This window comes from Canis lupus, chromosome 5 (assembly GCF_048164855.1).
Source record: "Canis lupus baileyi chromosome 5, mCanLup2.hap1, whole genome shotgun sequence".
Lineage (NCBI taxonomy): Eukaryota > Metazoa > Chordata > Mammalia > Carnivora > Canidae > Canis > Canis lupus.
In genome coordinates, this window is record NC_132842.1 from 51,921,424 (window position 1) to 51,944,014 (window position 22,591).

The window sequence follows — 22,591 nt, forward strand, 5'->3', positions numbered from 1 at the left end:
TGAGAAGTGGACTGCGGCTAATTACTTATTCAAACAGTGCCATCCTGCGTCTAAAAAGAGTAATGAAAATTTCCAACAGATATCCTTTTCTCCTCCAAATGACTGAGTGTAGAAAAAAGTGGTATGAGTAAGGGAGAAACATTATTAGCATGAGAAATGAAGTGTGAATGTAGCTTTTTATGTGTATGCATGTGTGTGCATATTTAACTGCATTACAGAAAATTCAGATACATAAGTAGAGAAATAGTTATAATGAACCCCCAAATTATATATAATCCAGTTTTAACAAGTGTCAGTACATGACCAATTTTTTCCCATTATTTACTCCACCCCACTGGATTATCTTGAAACTAACCCCAGATAATATTTAATTGCATCCATTAAATATTTGCCTGTATTTGTAAACTATAAGGAAAAAAATAACCACTACTATACCACTATTACTCTTAAAACATTAATAATTCCTTAATTTCGGCAAATAGCAGATGTCCTCAAATGCAAATAAAAGCCTGAAAAACTCTTTTTATTGGATTCAGGGTCCATATATATGTCTCTCTTTTTGACAATTCTTATTGCAGTAGAATATTCATATGGAAAAATACATACATATATAAATTGATGAAAAATGTTCAGTCTAACAAATTTTCATAAAGTGAACTTGTCTATGTAACTAACCTATCATTTCTCCCTTATTTCTCCTTTATCTTGCAACATAAATGCCATATTAATATCTTGTAATCTTACTATAGATAGCACTTCCGTTAGTATGGAAATGTATTAATGAATACCCATGCATAATTCTTAATTGAATTATTTGAAATTTTTTTTTTATTTTATTATTTTTTAAAAGATTTTATTTATTTATTCATGAGAGAGAGAGAAAGAGAAAGGCAGAGACACAGGCGGAGGGAGAAGCAAGCTCCATGCAGGGAGCCCGACGTGGGACTCGATCCCGGGCCTCCAGGATCAGGCCCTGGGCTGAAGGCAGCGCTAAACCGCTGAGCCACCTGGGCTGCCCTTGAAACAAATTTAAATTAATCCCTGACTGAATTTAAGTTGCAGTAGAATTCTTTAAAAGTTTTATAATGACCAATCTTTACTATTTAAAAACTTTCCTCTCCAGCTTTCCATTTCTTTCTCTAAGAAATGAAGATCACAGGCAGAGTAGAGTTGATAGCAAATCCCCTACTTATACCTAAGAAAAAGCATTCCTAGCAGTTTTTAGAAGCCTTAATAAATCAAAGTACACAGAGCCCTTTCAGGAAATCAAAGATGGAATAAACGGAAAATTGGGAGAGGAAGGAATTTGGACGTATGTATGCACACATGTATGTATGTATTTCAGAGACTGAAAAAAAAAAAAAGAGGCAAAGGCATAAGAGTTTGAAAGTCCAAGAATAAGAACTGAGGAACTTCTAGAGGTAAGAATTGACTTCTAACTTGTCATTTTTAATGTGTTAGCATGTAAATTAGATTTAATTATTTTATTTTTATTTTTAAATTAAATTTTAGGCAGTTAACATACAGTGCAATATTGGTTTCTGGAGTAGAATCCAGTGATTCATCACTTACATACAACACCCAATGTTCATAATAAGAGCCCTACTTTATACCATTCACCCATCTAGCCCATCCCACATCCACTGCCCTCCATCAACCCTCAATTTGTTCTCTATAGTTAAGAGTCTCTTATAGCTTGTTTCCCTCTCGTTTTTCTTTTCCCCTTTGCCCCATGTTCATCTGTTTTCTTTCTTAAATTGCAAATGAGTGAGATCAATATGGTATTTGTCTTTCAATGACTGATTTATTTCATTTAGCATAATATATTATAGCTCTGTCCATGTCATTGCAAGTGGCAAGATTTCATTCTTTTTTTTAAGATTTCATTCTTTTTTATGACTAATATTCATATATATTCATATATATATGCCACTTCTTTATCCATTCATCCGTACATGGATATAGATTTAATTTTTTTAGTTAAAAACCAAGAGATTAAAAAAAAAGTTCTTAAAATTAGACTGCTTGTATTTTCAGAAAAAAATGAGATGAATTCTGATTTCATGCTTGCTTGTAATTACTAAATTGGACTAAGTCTACAAATGTACAAATGTCAACATGAATAAATTATGTAACATTAAGTTGAAATACTGCAATAGAGTATGTTGTTCAAACTGAGATAGGATGTACATAATATGCTACAATTTATATATACTTAATAACACAGCAAATAATATTATCTCAAACTTACAAGAGCATTCACAGGAAGAACCTACAGTTTCTTGAAGATCATGGTTACCTGGGGTGAAAGAAAAGAACAGGATTAAGGAGGAGTACAAAGTAGTATCAACTAAATCCATAAATTTTTGAAAAACAAAACAACTGTAATTATCATAAAATCTTACTATCTGCTAATTCAAGGTATAGACTGTACATGAATATCTATTATTTTAATCTGTATTATGGGAATAAGTTACAGTTTTATAAAAAGAAAGAAAGATTACTTTTTTAAAAAAGATTTTATTTATTTATTTGAGAGAGAGAGAACACAAATAGTGGAGGGGGGTGGGCAGAGGGAGAGGGAGAAGCAGACTCTGAGCCTGACATGGAGCTTGATCCCAGGACTCTGAGATCATGATCTGAGAAGAAGGAGACGCTTAACTGACTAAGCCACCCATGTACTGCAAGAAAGGTTACGGTTATTTGTTATTACAATGAATCTGGCAATTTCAGAAACTTCACAGTGGCAAAACAGTTCTAACTACTTATCCCTTTACTTCTTTACTTTTATTCTTTAATTTTTTATTAGGGTATGAGATTAATAGCAGAAAGAAAAAAACATATTGAAAAGGATGAGTATAATCAAGGGTTAAAACCATTCTATACAAAGAATATCTAACAGTCAAAAAGGTCGAAAAGATGAAGTCAAAGCATATCGCTAAGATAAAGCAAAAATCCCAATATGCTAATAACAATTGTCTACTCTTTAGCATTAAGCAAAGAGCTAAGAAGTATAAAAATAGGGGGTTCCTTTTCTCAATAAATTCACAAATTGGAAAACAAGATTAAAGTGTGATAAGGGAAAATGCAGTAAGTTACATAATTTATCGATCTATATTGTCAGCGCTGTGTGTTCCAACTGAGAGAGAACCCCTAGTGAAGTTTAAATAAGGATTTTTCTGACATCCATGTTGCCAGTCTGGTGATCAATTTTGTGGTTCTTCCTTGAACTCCCGGCAACATTCAATCTAATTCACCACTCACGTTTGGAAATTTCTTTTCCCACAGTTTCTGTGACACTGTACTCTTCTAGTTTTCCTACTACCCCAATGGTCCTACCTCCTTCTCTGCTCAGTTACAAATGTTAAAATGCCCAGGATTCAGTCAGCCCTGATGCCCATTCTATTCTTTATCAACTGATTTTTCCTTTGATTAATGTATATTTTCCAATTACTTTAAAGACCATTTATTTGCCAATAACTTTTTTTAAAGATCTATTTATTTATTTTAGACGGAGAGAGCATGACGGAAGGATGGTTAGAGGAAGAGAAGCAGACTCCCTGCTGAGTGCAGAGCCCAACTCAGGGCTTAATCTCAGGACTCTGAGGTCATGACCTGAACCAAAATCAACAATCAGATGCCAGCTGAGCCACCCAGGCGCCCCTATATGCCAATGACTCATATCTAAATGTCTACTTGGGTGAGTCTAACAGGCAGTATGAACTTCATGTAACATAAACAGAATTCAACGTTTGTCTGTCTTTTCTGTGTAGTAAATGAACTTCAATTCACCAAGTCTCTGGCCAGTATGGCTTTTTCAGTCCACTTTTCAGTTTTCTTAACATGTGCTCTACATTTAATGTGCAAAGTTCTACATATAATGTGCAGTTTTGGTGGGAGAAATATTGAGAAGTGTGTCTATTTCATCTTAGAAACCAGAATTCCTCTCTGCTATGATCTGAATGTTTGTGTCCCTCTCAAAATTCATATGTTGAAATCCTAATGCCCAATATCATGGTATTAGGAGGTAGAACATTTGGGAGACGGTTAGGTCAGGAGGATACAACCCTCATATATGGAATTAGTGTTCTTATAAAAGAGACCTTATAGAGATCGCTCAGCCTTTTCACCTTGTCAGGACATAGTGAAAAGACACTGGCTATGAAGCACAAAAAATACCCTCACCTGACCATGCTGGTACCCAGATATCAAATTTCCAGCCTCCAGAACTATGACTAAAAAAATTCTGTTGTTTATAAGTACCCAGTTTGTGGTATTTTTGTTAGAACAGCCCGAATGGACCAAGATTCTCTCTCCTTTATTGTTAAAATAGTCTAAAAATATTTACTCTCTATTGTGAAGTGACTCTTAAGTCTTTTTACCAATATAATTTTTAACTGGGATAAATGTCATCTATTCATTTGGGGATTACTCTCTATATATTTCAGATTTGAGTTCTTACCCCCATTCTATGGAATGCCTTCTAACTCTTTAAAGGAACGTATGCTTTTTGTAGACAGAAATTCCTAATTCTAATATAGCCCATTTTAACTTTTTTTTTCTCTTTTATGTTTAGGGCTCTTTGTAAATTTTCTTTATTACATACAACTGTCCTCAAGCAAAAACAATCCTTTGCCTTGTTGCCATTAGATAATAAGAATACATATCATGCTCCAGTCAAAACGAACTTTATACCCTAATGAGCCAACTGAGCTTACTTACAAAAGTTAAGAGGGAAATCCAACTCTGTCTTCAAAAAACCCTTAAGTATTTCCCATAAATTAATTTCCTACCAGAAGATTATTCCAAACTTCTGATGCCTAAAGGTACATCACAACTTATGTGCATATAGTATACAGTAATGGTGTGGGAAAATTGTTATTTTTTCCTACCAAGAACATACAAACTTGGAAACCTTGTAGGGATTTTTCTTTTAAACACAGGTTATATATCTTTATTTGAATAGCCAGATGTTCCAAAGTAGGTATCCTTGTAACATCTTCTCTAGAAACATTTTCTTCTTATATGTTTTCCTTTCATAATTAATGTTAAAATTTGTGTGCTTCTTTTATCTCCCATCCTTCTCCAAAGTTAGCTTCTCTTCTTGTTGAAGTATGTCCACTAGCAGTTCTTTTAGGGACAGTATACAGTAAAAAAGGCTTTTAGTTTTTATGTCAGAAAATTTGTTTTGTCCTCATTCTTGAATAAGTTTAGCTGGTTATGGAAGTCTAGGCTGATGGCTTTTTCCCCCCTCAGCAACAATATCTATTGTTAATAAAAAATAAGATTGTTTTAAAAAATTAAATAATTAAATAAATAAAATAAAGATTGTTATTCCTATCTTCATAACCTGTCTTTTCCTATCTTTGAAAACTATTTCTCCTTGGTATCTTGCTGTTTCACTAAACGATTTCATGGTGTGTGGTTTTACCTCTATTTATCTTGCACAGTACTCCATGAACATGTTTTTCTGAGCATTTATATCGTTCTACATACTGAAAAATTATCACCCATTATCGATTCAAATATTACTTAACATTCTCCACAAATTCTTTAAGAATTTCTATGTTGGTGGAATTCCTCAATTTGTCCTCTATACTTCTTATTTGTTCTTCATAATTTTGATCTTTTTTATCTTTCTGGATGAATTGTTCAAATTCTCTTTATTGATTTATTAAATCAATCTCTGACTTGATTCAGTTTATCTCCTTTGTAGAAATGTACTTAAATTATCATATTTAATCAGATATGGGACTTGTAATGAATTCCTTCTCATAAGCAAATGTTTTCATTTGTTCCTATTTTTGTGTTACAATTTCTAGCCCTTTTTAGATGAAATAATTTCTTCAAATAACCTCAAAATATACATTTAAAAGTCTTCATCAGGTAATCCATAAAATTAATTTCATTGAGAGTGAATGTTCCATTTGTTGGATGTTGCTACCAGCTAGGAAACCTTCAGTTTCAAGTAACATAAAAAATCTGTCTCAATTTACTTAAACTAGGAGGAGAATTTATTATCTTATATATCATGTTCCCTAGCAAAGCACCTCTAGGGTCAACTAATTCACTGGCTCAATAACATTATCAGAATTTGTTCTTTCTCTTTTGTGACTCTGCCATACTAAATATGCCAGATTTGTCCATGGCAGCTCTCCTTATGGTTACAAAATGGCTAAACAGTTCCAGATGTTCCATACAGACCCAGTAACATCTACCAGAAGAGAAGAAGTCATCTCCTCCTGTATATTTTTTTAATCAGAAAAAAGAAATCTATCCCAAAAGTTTCTCAGAAGACATATATATTAAGTCAATATTGCACCAAATGTATTCCCAAATAAATCACTAAGAAGGGGATTAAGACAACCATGTTCGGTTTAGCTAAATACATGGCTGTGTAGACAAGAGTGGATTACTCAAATAAAATTTAGCTCCCTTAGAAAGTAGGAAGAACAGCGGCAAAAAACAAAATATGCTGCCTTGGCTATCTTTGTGTTAAATTCCTTCACTGGTTTAACATTTGCTTTTCACGGTCATTTTACCAGGAAATCTTGTATGTTTATGGTTTGCCATTTTTATTCATTTCCTCCCCTTCCATTTGACCCCTTTTACCTGGTGTTTCAAAATTGCCTTAGCCTCTCCCAGCCCCAAGTCCACAACCAGTTATTATGGTGTTTAAACATTCCGTGATAAAATTATTACTATATAATAAAATAATCCAAAAGTTAATGGCTTAAAACAATAAACATTTATTTTCTCACCATTTCAGTGTTTCAGAAATTCAGAAACAATTTAGCTGAATAATTCTCCCTCAGGATCTCTCATGAAGTGGCAGTCAAGGTTATGGCCAAGGGTTAGTTCAGATAACTGAAGGCTGAAAGTGGTTCACTTACACAGCTAACAGAGTCGTGCTTTGTTGGCAGGAGACCTTCGTTTCTGCTCCTGTGAGCCTCAACACAAACTGAGCATTCTCTTATCATGGAGTCAAGCTCCTTCCAGAGTTTAGCAATCCAAATGAATTCAAAATAGAAGATGCAGGAACGCCTGGATGGCACAGTCAGTAAGTGTCTGACTCTTGGTTTCAGGTCATAATCTCAGAGATCTCGTGAGATTGAGCCAGAATCGGGCTCTGTGCTCAACATGAAATCTGCTTGGGAGTCTCTCTCCCTTTGCCCCTCCTGCTTGCATACTATCTCTCTCACAAGTTATAAATAAATCTTTAAAATAAAAGAGGTATACTGTCTCTTTGTCATATTCTATTGGTCACTAACACTGACACATGTGGAGGTGAATACCAGCAGAGGAGGATCACTGATCTTGGAGACTAGCTATTACAGTCATCCAAGCAACAATGGGTATTTAACATATCCCCATTTACTTCCTGGTCTAAAAGCTCTATCTTTGCCTCTTTCACCTTGCTGGGTTCATAGCTTGTTATAAGCCTCAGTGATTTTGTTTTAGATCTCCTTTCACAAAATTTTGGCTGTGAAGAAACTCACAAGCCCTCAGCTTCAGAGACCTTGATTCTAGTCCTCCTTCTCATATAGAGAAATTTTAATATTCATTTCCAAGGAAAGAACCAAATTCTCATACGAAGTGCTTCTAAACCCAGAGGAAAATACGACTATGGCATCATTTCCACTCACAACTCCTTTTCTTCTAATTTCTGATCCACTAATGTTTATTGTTAAGTCTTTCTACATATTTTTCCTTGTTTTCTCTTTTAAATGTTATCAAATGCCACATGTTAAAAGAAAGAGTATGCTAATGTAGGAACTCTTATCACTTTTAAGTTTTATTATTTTTTTTAGCTTTTTAATGTTAAATTTGCAGGAGTAGTAGAGTTCCCATATATCTCTCACCTGGCTTCCCTAATGTTAACAACTTATATAACTATATTAAAATTATTGAGCCCAGTAAACTATCAATGGTACAATACTATTAACTAAATTGTAGACCCTACTCAAATTTCACCAGCCTACCATTGCTGTTTTCCCTATCCAAGAGCCTGCCTAGGACTTGTAAATCATAGATCTGATAAAGGATTTATTTCCAGAATACACAAAAACTCTCAAAATGCAGTAAGAGGACAGACAACTCAATTTCAAAATGGACCAAAAACTCCTATATGCTATATAGACATTTTTGATCCCTTTATGCTTAGCCTTTTTTTTAAAAAAAAAAAAAGATTTTATTTATCTATTTATTTAAGACATAGAGAGCACAAGCAGGGGGAGGGGCAGAGGGAGAGAAGCAAGGAGCCCAATGCTCAATCTTAGGACCATGAGATCATGACCTGAGCCAAAGGCAGACGCTTAATTGACAGAGCCACCCAAATGCCCCAGTGCTTAGCCTTTCTGAATTATTTTATGTATGTCTCCTATATACTACAGTTAAATTTTGCTTTTTAAGGAGATTCTGATTGTCATGATAAATATGTTTGCTCTCTTATCTGTATTAGAAGGGGCAGTCCTTAGGACATGATCGGTTCCCTGCACGCTCTTGCTGACTGCAAAACTACAGGGTTACTCATCGTTTGATATTGAACACTTTCTGGAACTGGTCACATGGAAACTAAGTATGTTGAGGCAACTCACAACGTGGCTGAGTAATATTCTGTCATATGAATGTACTGCATTTTGTTTATACATTTGTTTTTTGAAGAACATCTGGATTGCTTCCAATTTTTGGCATTATGAAAAAGTGCTTTGCTATAACATTTCTGTGAAAGTTTTTGTGTAGACAACTCATTGGGGTAAATATTGCATAATTGGTTGGTAGTATAGTAAATTCGTAAGAAATGCCAAACTGTTTTCCAATTGGTTGTATAATTTTGCATTTCCACCAGCACTGAATGAGAGTTCCTCTTGTTCCACATCTTCACCAGCATTTGGGGTTGTCAGTGTTTCAGATTTGGGCCATTCTAGTAAATTTGTAGTGGTATCTTATTGCTGTCTAATTTACGTTTTCCTCATGACATATGTGGAGATCTTTTCATCTGATTTACTATCTCTAGATCTTCTATTGTGAGGTAACTGTTTTGACCTTTTGTCCTCTTTTTAATTGAGGTATCTGTTGTCTATTGTTGAGTTTTAAGAGTTGTTTGTGTATTTTCTGTTATCTTTAACAGATTATGTATGTTGCAAATATTTTCTCTCAGTCTGTGGCTTATCTTTTCATTCTAACAGTGTCTTCAACAAAGCAGAAATTTTGAGTTTTAATAAAAATCAATTTATTAGTTTTTTCTTTCATGGATTACAATTTTGGTATTGTATCTTAAAAGTCATCACAAGGGGCACCTGGGTGGTACAGTTGGGTAAGTTTCACTCTTGGTTTCAGCTTGGGTCCAAATCTCAGGGTGGTGAGATACAGCCATGTGTTAGGCTCCTCACTCAGCAGAGTCTGCTTATGTTTCCCTCTCCTTCTCTCTCTGCCCCTCCCCACAGCCACACACTCTCTAAAAATAAAAAAAGGCATCACAAAACCCAAGTTCAGACTAGATTATCTTTTATGTTCTAGAAGTTTTATAGCTGTGCATTTTACATTTAATTTTTGTTAAAGGTATGTCAGGGTCCATGTTCTCACACGATTTGTTGAAAAAGACTCAGCTTTACCAGATTATCTTTATTCCTTTGTCAAACAAAGACCAGCTGACCCTATCCATGCCGGTCTTATTCCTGAGCTCTTCATTCTGTTACATTGACTTGTCTGCCTTTCACCAACATCATAGTGTCTTGGTTACTGGAGCTTTACAATAAATTTTAAAGTTGGTATCAGTCATCCCAACTTTGTTCTTCAATATTTTGGTAGCTAAGCTGATCATTTGCCTTTCTGTATAAACTTTAGAATCAGTTTCTATTCCTAGCTTGCTTAGTTTTTATCATGAATGGGAGTTGGAAAATGGCTTTTTTGTAATCTATTGGTATGATCATATGGTTTTTCCGCTTTAGTCTAATGATGTCATGAATTAATGTAATTAATTATGTAATGTAATGTGATTATGTAATGTAATTAATGAATGTAATCACAATTAAATTATGTGATGTAATTATGTAATGTAATTAATGTAATTGATGAATGAATTACATTAATTCATGACATCTGAATGTTGAAGCAGTCTTACATACCTAGAAAAAATGCTACTTGGCAGTGGTGGATAGATCTTTGTTCTACAATGTTGAATTTGATTGTTTCATATTTCACCTATGTTCATGACACGTATCTGTCTGTAGCTTTCCTTTCTTGTAATGTCTCTGTCTGGTTTTGGTGTTACAGTAATGCTGGCCTCACAGAATGAGTTAGGAACTATTCCCTCCGCTTCAATTTTTTGGGATGGATTATACAGAACTGACATCATTTCCTTTTTGTATGTTTGGTAGAATTCACCAATGAAACCATCCAGGTCTTATACTTTCTATTTTGAAAGTTTATTATTGATTCCATTTCCTTAACAAATATAACCTTATGCAGTTTAGCTAGTTCTCCTTGTGTGAATTTTGGTAGATTACATTTTCACAGAATTGGTCCATTTCATCTAAGCTATAAAATTTGTGGGTAAGAGGTTGTTCATAATATACCTTTACTTATTTTTTTTAAAAGATTTTATTTATTTATTATGAAAGACAGAGAGAGAGAGAGGCACAGACACAGGCAGAAGCAGGCTCCATGAAGGGAACCCAATGTGGGAATCAATCCCGGGTCTCCAGGATCACACCCTGGGCCAAAGGCGGTGCTAAACCACTGAGCCAGCCGGGCTGCCCTATTTATTTATCTTATTAATATTCCTGGGATGGGTACTGATGGCTTTCTTTTTTTTTTTTAAGATTTTACTTATTCATGAGAGACACAGAGAGAAGCACACATAGGCAGAAGGAGAAGCAAACTCCCTTTGGGGAGCCTGATGTGGGACTCCATCCCAGGACCCCAGGGTCACGACCTGAGCCAAAGGCAGACACTCAAACTCTAAGCCACCCAGGTGTCCCTCTTTTCATTTCTGATACTCATCTCTCCTCCTTTCTTGGTTAGCTTGGCTAGAGATTTATCAGTTTTATTGATATTTTCAAATAGCCAGCTTTTGGTTTCATTGATTTTCTGTATTGATTTCTTGTTCTCATTTCCCTTTACTTCTATTCTGATTTTTATCATTTTTTTTCTTCTTTGGATTTATTTACTTATTAAGTTATCTGTATACCCAACATGGAGCTCCAACTCACAACCTCGAGATCACGAATCCCATTCTTTACACAAGTGAGCCAGCCAGGCACACCTAATTTGGACTTAATTTGCTGTTCCTTTTCTAGTTTCCTAAGGTGAACTCTTCAGATTATTGATTTTAGATCTTTCATCTTTTCTAATATATTTAATGCTATAAATTTCTTTAAACTCTGCTTTTGTTGCATCTCACAAATTTTGAGGAGTTATATTTTCAATTAGTACAAAATATTTAAGCGTTTCTCTTGAGATATCTTCAATGCATGTGTTTACATGTTGTTTAATCTCTAAATATTTTGGGATTTTTCCATGTATTTTCCTATTTTTGACTTAAATTTCATTGTAGTTTGAAAGCATAATTTGTAGTCTAATTTTAAAATTTTATTGGTAACCCAGAACATGGTCTTAGTAAATGTTCCACCTGAACATGAAAAGAATGCGTGTTTTGCTATAGCAGGATTAGAATTCTATAAATGTCATAGATCCAGTTGATTGATGATGCTGTTCAGTTAAACTATATCCTTGCTGGTTTTCTACCTGCTGGATCTCTCAATTATTGATAAAAGAATGTTGAAGTCTACAACAGTAACTGTGAATTCATCTATTTCTTCTTGCATTTCTATCAGTTTTTGCCTTATGTACTGTGACAAAGTTAAGTGCATACATATTAAAGATTATTGCGTCTTTTTGGAGATTTGGCAGCTTTTATCAATATGTGATATTCCTTGTAATCCCTGGGCATTTTCCTTGCTCTGAAGTCTGCTTTGTGTAAAATTAAGATAGCTAACTCAAGGTATCTTTTGATTAATGTTAACATGATATATCTTTCTCTGTCCCTTTACTTTTGATCTGAGTCTATATTTCAGATAGGTTTCTTGCAGAAAACACATAGTCTGAGTCTTTTTTTCTTTTTTTAACCACTTTGACAGTCTTGCCTGGATTGGTGTATTTAGTCCATTCACATTTAAAATAATTTTTAAATGATTATTATCTGGATTAATATCTACCATATTTGTTACTATATTCTATTCATTGCCTTTGTTCTCTGTCTTCCATTTTTGTCTTCTCTAGTTTTTCTTTTATTTTTTTTAAGATTTATTTATTTATTCATGAGAGACACAGAGAGAGGCAGAGGGATAATCAGTCTCCATGCAGGGAGCCTGATGTGGGATTTGATCCCAGCACTCCAGGATCATCCCCTGGGCTGAAGGTGGTGCTAAACCACTGAGCCACCTGTCTGCCCTCAACCTCACTTTCAAATAAAAGATGTTTTACAGAATTGAAAAATAGAATTCTTGGTAAAAGCAACAAGGAGCAAACTAATGAAATCACTAACTCAAAGATATATGCAACCTCATGTTCACTGCAGCATTATTGACAATAGCCCAGATATGGAATCAATGTAAGTGTCCATCAATGGATGAATGGATAAAGGTGGTATATAAATACAATGGAATATTATTCATCTATAAAAATGAATGGAATTTGCCCTTTGTGACAAGGATGGACCTTGAGGGCATTACGTTAAGTGAAAAAGTCAGAGAAAAAGTCATAGGTCATATGATGTGACCTACATGTGTAACCCAAAAGCAACAAGAAAACAAGCTCATAGACACAAAGCAACAGATTGGTGGTTACCAGAGGCAGGGAGGGGGTGGAGAGTGGGCAAAATGAGTAAAGAGAGGGTCAAAAGGTACAAACTTACAGTCATAAAATAAAGAATTCCTGGGGATATAATGTACAGCATGGTGACTAGAGTTAATACTGTATTGCATATCTGAAATTTGCAAAGAGAATAGATTTAAAAGTTCTCATCACAAGTAATAAAAAAAAATTTTTTTAAAGACCACTTATTTTAATAAATGTCTATTTCAACTTTTTTTACAGTAGAATAAATGTCTTGATGACTGTAGATACGTAAGGCTGTTTGGTAGCATCCAGATCCACCACAACAATGGTGGTCTTCCTGACGGGTGTGTAGTCTTCAGGAATTATAAGGGATTACTTGTTTGAAACTGCTGTTAAACCAGCAGGACTGCATTTATGCATCCATCATTTTCAGGATTGTTGATAACCTGGGCATATTTTCCCAAATAACTTTGCCTCCTTGTGTCACAAGGCCCAACTCACTCATATTCACTTCAATGACAGTACGTTTGGTAATAACACCCAAAGTTGTATATAGTGGAGATGAGGGATTATTTTTTACACTGAGTATTGGCAGGCAAAAAGTGGCTTTCAATTCAGGATGTGTTACATGGGCCTTTTTGAAACGTAAGCCCATTGGTCTAATGAATCTTTGGTATTTAGGTGGTTTTCTAGTAAAGCCGTCTCCAAAAAAGCAGACTTTAGTGACCATCCTCTTCCATGCTTTTTTCTCTTTCCTGTTCGAATGACTTTTAATACTTCTGTTTCTCCCTAGGAACGAACTTTGGGTAAAGGAACTTTCCACTTTCCCACTTTCTCTTTTCGCTTTTGTTTAATCATATTGGAAAGTACTTTAGCTTGGGACTGCCCCTCCCTGTCCAGTAGATATGCAGGTACTGCTCCCTGTGGAGTCTTTTCATCATTCTTTTGTTTGGTGTTTCTCTTTTCATGCATCTTGATAGTCTTTTTCATTTGTATTTTTTCAGCATGGCGCTGCTTATGGTAGAGCTTAGCTTTCAGACCAATCATTTTTGCTTTTTCTGAACGTTCATGAGCCTCTCGACCTTCTTTCTTTCTCTTTTTCTCATGGTAATCCAAACGATAGCCATAGCACTTCCAGTGTAACTAAATATATTTATTTTGTGGCATGGTGACAGCCGCTGGGCACCAAGAGGCTCTCTAGCTTCGGGCTCCCGGCCCGCGAGCTCGCTCCGTGCCAGCCACGACCAGTAATAAAAGTTTTTAACTATGGTGAAAGATGTGTGGTGATCATTTCACAATATATATAAACATCAAATCAATATGTTATACACCTGAAATAATAAAATGTTCTATGTCGGTTACACCTCAATTTAAAAAATCATAGTGAGGGATGCCCGGGTGGCTCAGTGGTTAAGGGTCTGCCTTTGGCTCAGAGCATTATCCCAGGGACCTGGGATGCAGTCTCGCACCAGGCTCCCTGCATGGAGCCTGCTCCTCCCTCTGCCTATGTCTCTGCCTCTCTCTGACTCTCATGAATAAATGAAATCTTAAAAAAAAAAAGTCAGTAAAATAAAAACAATCCTAAATCTTAACAGATTTCAATGGCTATCTTAAAGCAGTGAAAAGTGAAAATACATAAAGTTCCTCAGAAGTTGAAACATTTGCTCCAACATTCTTAAAACCACAGAAAGCTTACAAAAGCTGTAAGCTTAGGTGGAGTAAAAATCAAGACTAATTCTAGTATACCTTACTTTGTTCATAACTGAGATCAAAAGTGGGCAAATTGGGATGCCTGGGTGGCTCAGTGGTTGCGCATACCTGCCTTTGGCCCAGGAGATGATCCTGGAGACCTGGGATCAAGTCCCAAATCGGGGTCCCTACATGGAGCCTGCTTCTCTCTCTGCCTCTCTCTGTGTTTGCCATGAATAAATAAATAAAATCTTAAAAAAAAAAAAAAAGTAGGCAAATAATCTTGCTATGTGAGAAGCCTGGAAGAAGTAGGATGTAATAATCATCAAAGTTTTCTTTAATGCCTTATACAAGATATCAAAAGATCCTAACCAGTAAAATGTGAAATGAAGATTTGTCCAGTTAAGCAAGATGTCTACTACTGAATGTATTTCTGTAATTTGCAATACAAAGAAGTTCATGGACAACAACACTACCTACTTTGTAAAATAACTCTCAGGGTTATACTGAATGAACCATTTCTCCCATCTCCAGTAACTTCAAGAACTTAAAACATGCTCATTGCTGTGACTCCCAACTGGAGTATTCTAAGCAAGGTACTTTATATGTCATCTTTCCATAAAAGAACTTACATTCTCTGAAATGTAATAGTGTTTGTATTTTATCTAAAAGGGACAGGATATACTTGGAATAGTATTTGTTTACTTTAAGAAAGTTGAAGTATTTAAGGTATGCAAGAAATACGGATAAACATTAGAAAGCATTTTCAAATATAAAAGTACACACCAAATCCTCTTAGAAAACTAATGATACAGGGATGCCTGGGTGGCTCAGCAGTTGAGCATCTGCCTTTGGCTCAGGGCATGATCCTGGGGTCAGGGATTAAGTCCCTCATCAGGCTCCTTGTGGGGAGCCTGCTTCTCCCTCTGCCTCTGTCTCTGCCTCTCTCTCTCTCTGTGTCTCTCATGAATAAATAAAATCTTAAAAAAAAAAAAAAAGAAAAGAAAAGAAAACTAATGATACTAAAAGGAATTGGTATTCTTTAGTTTGGCTTGTATGTAACCTTGAATGAGTCTTATAATACCCTCATTTTTCTGCCTATGAAAAAATCTATTTATTAAAATATCACACCACATCACCAAAAAAGCTAGAGATTTTTAGATAAGAGAATTTTATTTAGAGAATTAACAAAATGTTATGAACAGAATTTTGTTAGCAATAATTAACAGAACCAAGAACAGTTCAATATATATCATTTATATAATACATACTAAAATATAGTTTTCATGCTACCTTTATCCATTAGTTTTGTTTCAACTTTTTTAAAAATCTAGAAATAAGGCATATACATGGAACAGATTTACTACATACATTCAAATTATGATTCTTTCTATGCCAAAAACTGCCAATTTAAAAACCACCTGCAAATTAAATGGCCTTTCCAATATAATTCCTAAATTTAAAGATATAAGCACCAAACACAACTCAAAATGCATAAAATAAACTCACAAATTTCAAAAGGAAAAAAATTATATTAGCAATATCATAAATTAACAAAGAACTTTCCAAAGAATACTGCAAAAGGTAAATCAAATTTTACAATGATTAAGTCTAGAATATTTTTTTACTTGCATTCTTTTCCATCCAGTTGAAAACACCAGAGAGCACTGACTGAATTGAAAGGGCCATTTATAAACGAATAGTAGATGACATGTGTCATTTTATGGATAAAAGGAAGAGGGACTATGTACTTTGATTTGCAAATAATGTTCTTTATCCAAGTAAATCCTCAGTGTTTCCATTATTCTCGAATGACAAGATTCATTAAGTACCATGTGGAAAAAAAAAAAAAAAGACCATCCTTTTACTGATGAAAGGCTTCTAATCTTATTTGTGTTGGATCTTCTGGATGTCTCAAGGCAATTCCATTACGAAGGAGCAGCTCAATATAAGGTGGCCAAAATGAATCTCTAATTTTGATATATGGATCATGTGGAACATCAAATAATCTATTTATAAGAATCTAGGAAAAAATATCATTCAAAATATACCATACTTAGTAAAAAAAAAAATACATCTATAATAAAACATTAAAAATTTGTTTGCCAAAGAATGTCTATCTCTTTTCTCTTTGAATAACTGCTTAATCATAATTTCTATGTATTAATTTAAATAACTGATTTTCTCCATTTAAAAAAACTACAGATATTAATAAATGGAAACCTCTTTAAAACTGGGTACAAGTTTCTGCAACTTTGTGGAATCCTTAAACTCACATATGTAGTTCAGATAGAATAGAGATGGCAACTAAAGATTCCATCCATGTAAAAGTACAGGGTTTCAACTGTGTAAATATTAAATAACACCAGAAACATTTTTTTAAAATAATAATCTTGGGAATATGATTAAGTGCTAGTCTCCAAATTTATGTTCTTTTAACAAATGACAATACTCTTTCTAGTAAGGTATAGAAAACAGACACTAGTCTTATACTAAAGACAAACTAATATAAATATATTTAATAAAAGTTGATATATTTAAGAACTAATGCAATTATTTTGTTTTGAGCCTGTGTATAATTGTTTAGAAATCACTAATTAAAAGAAATCTTGAAGACAAAACTACACAAAACACTTACCTCTAATATTTCATGCAGTGTTATCAGCTGTGCAGTTGATTCTTTAACGTTTTTCTTTGACAAAAATGTGAATAAAAAAGAATTAATCTTTCAATTCTGCCAATGGCAGATTAGACTATATTTATAACAAAATTTTCAAAAGTTAGCATTTCTTACTGCAATGGTACAAGGTATACCAAAACAAAATATTTATAATTAGGTGATTTTAAAAGCATTCTAAAAGTAAACAATCTGCTTGTACTAAACAGGTTCATAAAAACAAAGTTCAAACAACCCCTAAGTAATATCTTGTGCAATTACAAGAAGATATAATTCAGATTATCTAAAAATTCATAATGGGTAAATTATACATATTATATATATACTTATGTAACTGAAAGTCTATTGTTTGAACTCTCTAATCAAAATATTTCAAACAAATGGCATTCCCAACTGTATTTATATAGCTTTAGGATAGGAAATTTACTTCCCAAGGAGCCTTGTTCAGCTTTCTAAAGTTCTTGACAGTTCCTAATGTTAACTCAACTCACTGCTTCTTTTTCCCTTGGAATGTCAGAGAATAAATCCTATTCCAATTCGATCCAAGAATTCCTCAAATATTTGAAGAGAGGTATTAGGAGCCCCAAGTCTTCACCATACTCATCACCATATTAATTAGTTCCTTATTTTTCACAAGCCATAGCCTTGCAGCCCCTCAATATCATGGTTGCTGTCTAGATGTGCTTTAATTTATCTTGTTTTTTCTTTTTCAATCCAGTCTCCACATGATACATGTGTGACTTAAATAACAAAGATGAAAAGGAAGATTCACACTTCCATACTTATAGATGCTGGAATTTTATTCAAGTTTATTCATCAGCTTTTGGACATCTATTTTGCCCTGCTCACCTCCCTCGGAGCATACTATCATCTAAAATGCCTAAACCTCCTTCTTGCATCTAGCTAAGATAGGTCTCCTTCATTCTTTAATGTTTTAAACTCAAGAAAGGTATTCTATGTGCCTCCACTAAACATTATCCTTACTTTATTTGGGCTAGTTCTACCCAACTGAAAAATATAGTCCTAATTCTGTCATCCAATATATTTACTATCTAGCTCTCTTAGTTTCTTATCATTTGCAAGTTTTCATGACTATGCCTGGTACCATTTATCTAAACTCCTATTAAAAATATTCCATAGACCATCTCTTCGTGCCCATAGGTCCTGTCCCTATGCTTTAATAAAAACACTTTTTGCACCAAACCAAACCAAACAAAAAAACCACCAATCAAAGGGACAAGAATCTAAAGGGGATCTGCTAGAAATCTCCTACTAATCTTAATCAGCAGTTTTTGAGCTCAGGTATTTAATTAATTACAAAGTCACCTACTGTAGTGAAAGCTAGTACCTTTCTGATAACCATCAAAGATTACCAGGGAAGTCACTATAAAGTCTTATGTAGCAGCACCTGGGTGGCTCAGTAGGTTAAGTGTCTGCCTTTGGCTCACGTCATGATCCAGGATTACAGGGATAGGACCCCATGTTGGGCTCCCTGCTCAGTGGGGAGTCTGTTTCTCCCTCTCCCTCTCGCCCCACTCATTCTCTCTCTCTCTCTCTCAAATAAATTAAAAACTTTTGACCAAAAAAAATTTAAGGTCTTCTGTAAGTACAAATATGTTAAAGAAAGAGTAAAAATAAATTGATTCCTCAGTAAAGATAGTAAAGCTGGATATCAAAAACTCCTGGTCTCTAATACCTTCTCTTTAAAAAGAAAAAAGATTTTATTTATTTACTCATGAGAGACACAGAGAGGCAGCGACACAGGCAGAGGGAGAAGCACGCTCCTCACAGGGAGCCTGATGTAGCATTCAATCCCAGGACCCTGGGATCACACCCTGAGCTGAAGGCAGATGCTCAACCACTGAGCCACCCAGGCGTCCCTCTAATACCTTCTCAAATTAAAGAGAAATTTAAAAAAGCAGCATTGAGTAGTGATGAAAGCAAAGAGAATTAAAGAACTGATACAGAAATAAGCAGCAACAAAGCAAGATTAAAATATAAATATTTGAAACAATCAAAGAAGAGCAGAGGAAAAATATGAGAACCAAGAAAAAAAATATTTCAAGATAAGGATATGAAAAACAATATGACACAATAAAATAAAATTTCCATGAAATGAAATGTGATCTAAATCTGACCCAAAAACAATGCCATCTTCAAAGCGAACTGATATTGAATGATCAACATTGTTATGTATCTTTGTGAAATTACTGAAGTCTAGGGATAAAGAACTCTTCAAGCATGTATTCAAGATATCTAGAAGCTGACCTCAGATCACCACAGCATATTCTATTTCAGAAGAATGGAAAAAAAAAAAAAAATGGAAAAAAGAATGGAGTAATCCCTACCAGATCTTGAGATTTGTTTTTTTATGTGCTAAAAATATCCTTTTACTATAAAAGCAAACAAAGCATTTTCATCATTCAAGAACCTAAAAATAAAATGCCCAGGAATTCTGCTTGAATAAATAAGTTATCAAAAAAAATCCATCAAATCAAATAATTAAAAACTCAAAATAAATGATAAAAGATGAGAAGCATCGAATCCAATACAATATAAAGACTAAACACATACATGAATATTGGTATGAGAACAGAATAAAAATGCTATATATATAAACCGGCCAAAATTAAAATAACAGAAATTGTAATGAGTGTATAGGAGAAAGAATGTTAATTTCCTTATCCTTCATAGTAGGGAGTCAATGAATGTTGTCTAAAAATTAAAGATGAAAATTTATTTTTTTAAAGATTTTCTTTATTTATTCATGAGACATAAAGAGAGAGGCAGAGACATAGGCAGAGGGAGAAGCAGGCTCCCCATGGGGAACCTGATTTGGGACTTGATCCCAAAACTCCGGGATCACACCCTGAGCCAAAGGCAGACCTCAACTGCTGAGCCACTCAGGTGTCCCTAAAGATGAAATTTTAAAAAGTATTATGTTTTATAACGTTTTTCATAATTAGCTTTCTCTATATCGGGGATCTCTCCAGAATTAAAATCACTTGAAGCCAAGAAATATTTATCTGAGTTAAATAAATTAACCTCACTCATTGTTCCTCTATGAATTTAAGTAGAATTACATGTAATACTTAGTTTATATTGGCCTATACAAAACTACATTGATCTGAGGGTGCCTAGGTAGCTCATTCAGTTAAATGTCTGCCTTCAGCTCAGGTCATGATCCTGGGGTCCTAGGATCAAGCCGTGGATAGGGCTCCTTGCTTGCTGGGTAGTCTGCTTTGCTCTCTCTTTCTCTCTTAGATAGATAGATAGATAGATAGATAGATAGATAGATAGATAGATAGATGATAAATAGATAAATAGATAAATAAATAAAATCTTTATTTAAAAAAATACTCCACTGATCTGCACATCCATCAATTCATTTATGCTTCTATATATGTATGTGTTTAGGGAGAGGTCTCAAATTATGTTCACCTAATGTTAATGATACAGTGGAGGGACTTGAGTTTTTTTCTTTTTTTAACATATCTTTGAATGATAAAGCTCGTGTTATGGACTGAACCATGCCTCTCAAAACTTCTATGTTCAGTCTCACCCCATGGTGACTATATTTGGAGACGAAGCTCTAAAAGAGGTAATTAAAGTTAAGTGTGACCATAGCAGTGGTACCCTAATCCAGCTATATATAATATATATGCCAGAGAGTAGACTTACAAAGATGAAATTAACACATTAAGGAGCTGAGAGTGCATGGTGCGTGAACAGAGACACAGACATAAATCATTACTACAAAATCCTGTGACAAATGCTAATAAAATGGCACGTAAACTTCACTTAACACCCACACACAGAGATGCCTGAGTGGCACAGTCAGTTAAGCATCCAACTCTTAGTTTCAGCTCAGGTTGTGATCTCAGAGTTGTGAGATTAAGTCCCATGTCAGGCTCCACGCTCTGCACAGAGATTGCTTACATTTCTCTCTCCCTCTCCCCCTCCTTCTGCCACACTCGAACTGTCTCTCTCATATGAATAAATCTTAAAAAAAAAAAAAACTTCATAGAAAAGATGTTGTTTAAGTCTTAAGTAAAAATTTGCTATCCTGGGATCCCTGGGTGGCGCAGCGGTTTGGCGCCTGCCTTTGGCCCAGGGTGCGATCCTGGAGACCCGGGATCGAATCCCACGTCGGGCTCCCTGCATGGAGCCTGATTCTCCCTCTGCCTGTGTCGCTGCCTCTCTCTCTCTCTCTCTCTCTCTCTCTCTGATTATCATGAATAAATAAATAAATAAAATCTTTAAAAAAAAATTTGCTATCCTTATCAGATATGAAGTGTTCTGTAAGCAGAGAAAATAAAACCTTTAAGTCACAAAAAGTGACAAGTCATTGCATAGTTGCTGGAACTAGAGTGGTATAGTTGAATGGATTCATGTAAGAGATGAATAAAGCATGGTTAGACAGGAGGTTCAGAAGATAGACAAAGTCCAAATATAAATCTATTACTCTTTGCGTTTATCGGCTTCATCCAATAGGGAGCCATTAGTTTTATGTTGAAAAACGCTTAAAGTATATATTTTTAGAAAAATCATTCTGATGCCAGTTTCAATACCTACAAGCTCTACTTATATGTAGATAATTACACAATGCTTTCACAAGCTCTATTTATTTATACTATATACTGTTTTTTAAAAAGGAATTAAAGTAGTTGTTCTCAATCTTTTGTCACCAAATAAAATATTTGCTTTTGTGAAAAAGGTTTATTACATCATACCTAACTAGTAAAATAGTCAAGAACTTACATTAACTAACAGCTATCTTCTGATTTTAAAAATTACACATGCTCAACATGGGAAATTTGGAAAACCGTAAAAACAAAAACAAATCTCACCTAAAATCCTAGCCGCTAGGCATAGGCACTATTACATTTTTGTTATAAATCAGACATAAAATTTAAGTGGCTGTGTTTTAACCATTTAACAATATATTGTAAGCATTTTAGTAATTCTTTTGGTAGTGTTCAATATATTTTAAAAGGTGTATTTTTTCCCCTATTATATGGATAAATATTTTATTTTATTTATTTATTTATTTATTTATTTATTTATTTATTTGATAAATATTTTAAAAATGCATTTAGTCCGGTTTTATTGAATTGAGTTGCTTCTAATTTTTCAATCAATATTAAATGTGATGATGGAATATTTCTTTTTTTTTTAAAGATTTATTTATTCATGATAGACATGGAGAAAGAGAGAGAGCGAGCAAGAGTAGCAGAGACACAGGCAGAGGGAGAAGCAGGCTCCATGCAGAGAGCCTGACGCGGTACTCGATCCCAGGTCTCCAGGATCACGCCCTGGGCCAAAGGCGGGTGCTAAACCATTGAGCCACCCAGGGATCCCCTGATGAAATATTTCTGTACATGT

At 34.4% G+C, this 22,591-nt stretch overlaps 2 protein-coding genes, 1 long non-coding RNA gene and 1 pseudogene across 6 annotated transcripts in view; 1 reads left to right on the top strand and 3 right to left on the bottom strand.

Annotated features, from left to right (window-relative positions):
• The window catches only part of ADAMTS6 (ADAM metallopeptidase with thrombospondin type 1 motif 6), a 295,855-nt gene extending 293,554 nt beyond the window's left edge, over positions 1–2,301 (bottom strand). Inside the window, exon 1 of the mRNA XM_072826631.1 lies at positions 2,252–2,301. The gene's annotated coding sequence lies outside the window, so the exon portion shown is untranslated. The remainder of the gene's footprint in view (positions 1–2,251) is intronic.
• On the top strand, positions 898–7,166 carry LOC140633705 (uncharacterized). The gene is made up of 3 exons (XR_012031296.1): positions 898–1,421; positions 3,512–3,700; positions 6,924–7,166. It is a non-coding gene; the product is annotated as an uncharacterized lncRNA (long non-coding RNA).
• Positions 7,167–13,137: 5,971 nt separating this feature from the next.
• Positions 13,138–14,007, bottom strand: LOC140632981 (ribosome biogenesis protein NSA2 homolog pseudogene; annotated as a pseudogene).
• Positions 14,008–15,677: 1,670 nt separating this feature from the next.
• The window catches only part of CENPK (centromere protein K), a 39,002-nt gene continuing 32,088 nt past the window's right edge, over positions 15,678–22,591 (bottom strand). For all 4 annotated transcript variants that reach the window (XM_072826676.1, XM_072826673.1, XM_072826674.1 and 1 more), the window contains exons 10-11: positions 17,168–17,221; positions 15,678–16,552 (exon numbers count right to left, since the gene is read on the bottom strand). In XM_072826676.1, the coding sequence (XP_072682777.1) occupies positions 16,394–16,552; positions 17,168–17,221 (213 nt within the window). In that variant the 3' untranslated portion in view covers positions 15,678–16,393. The remainder of the gene's footprint in view (positions 16,553–17,167; positions 17,222–22,591) is intronic.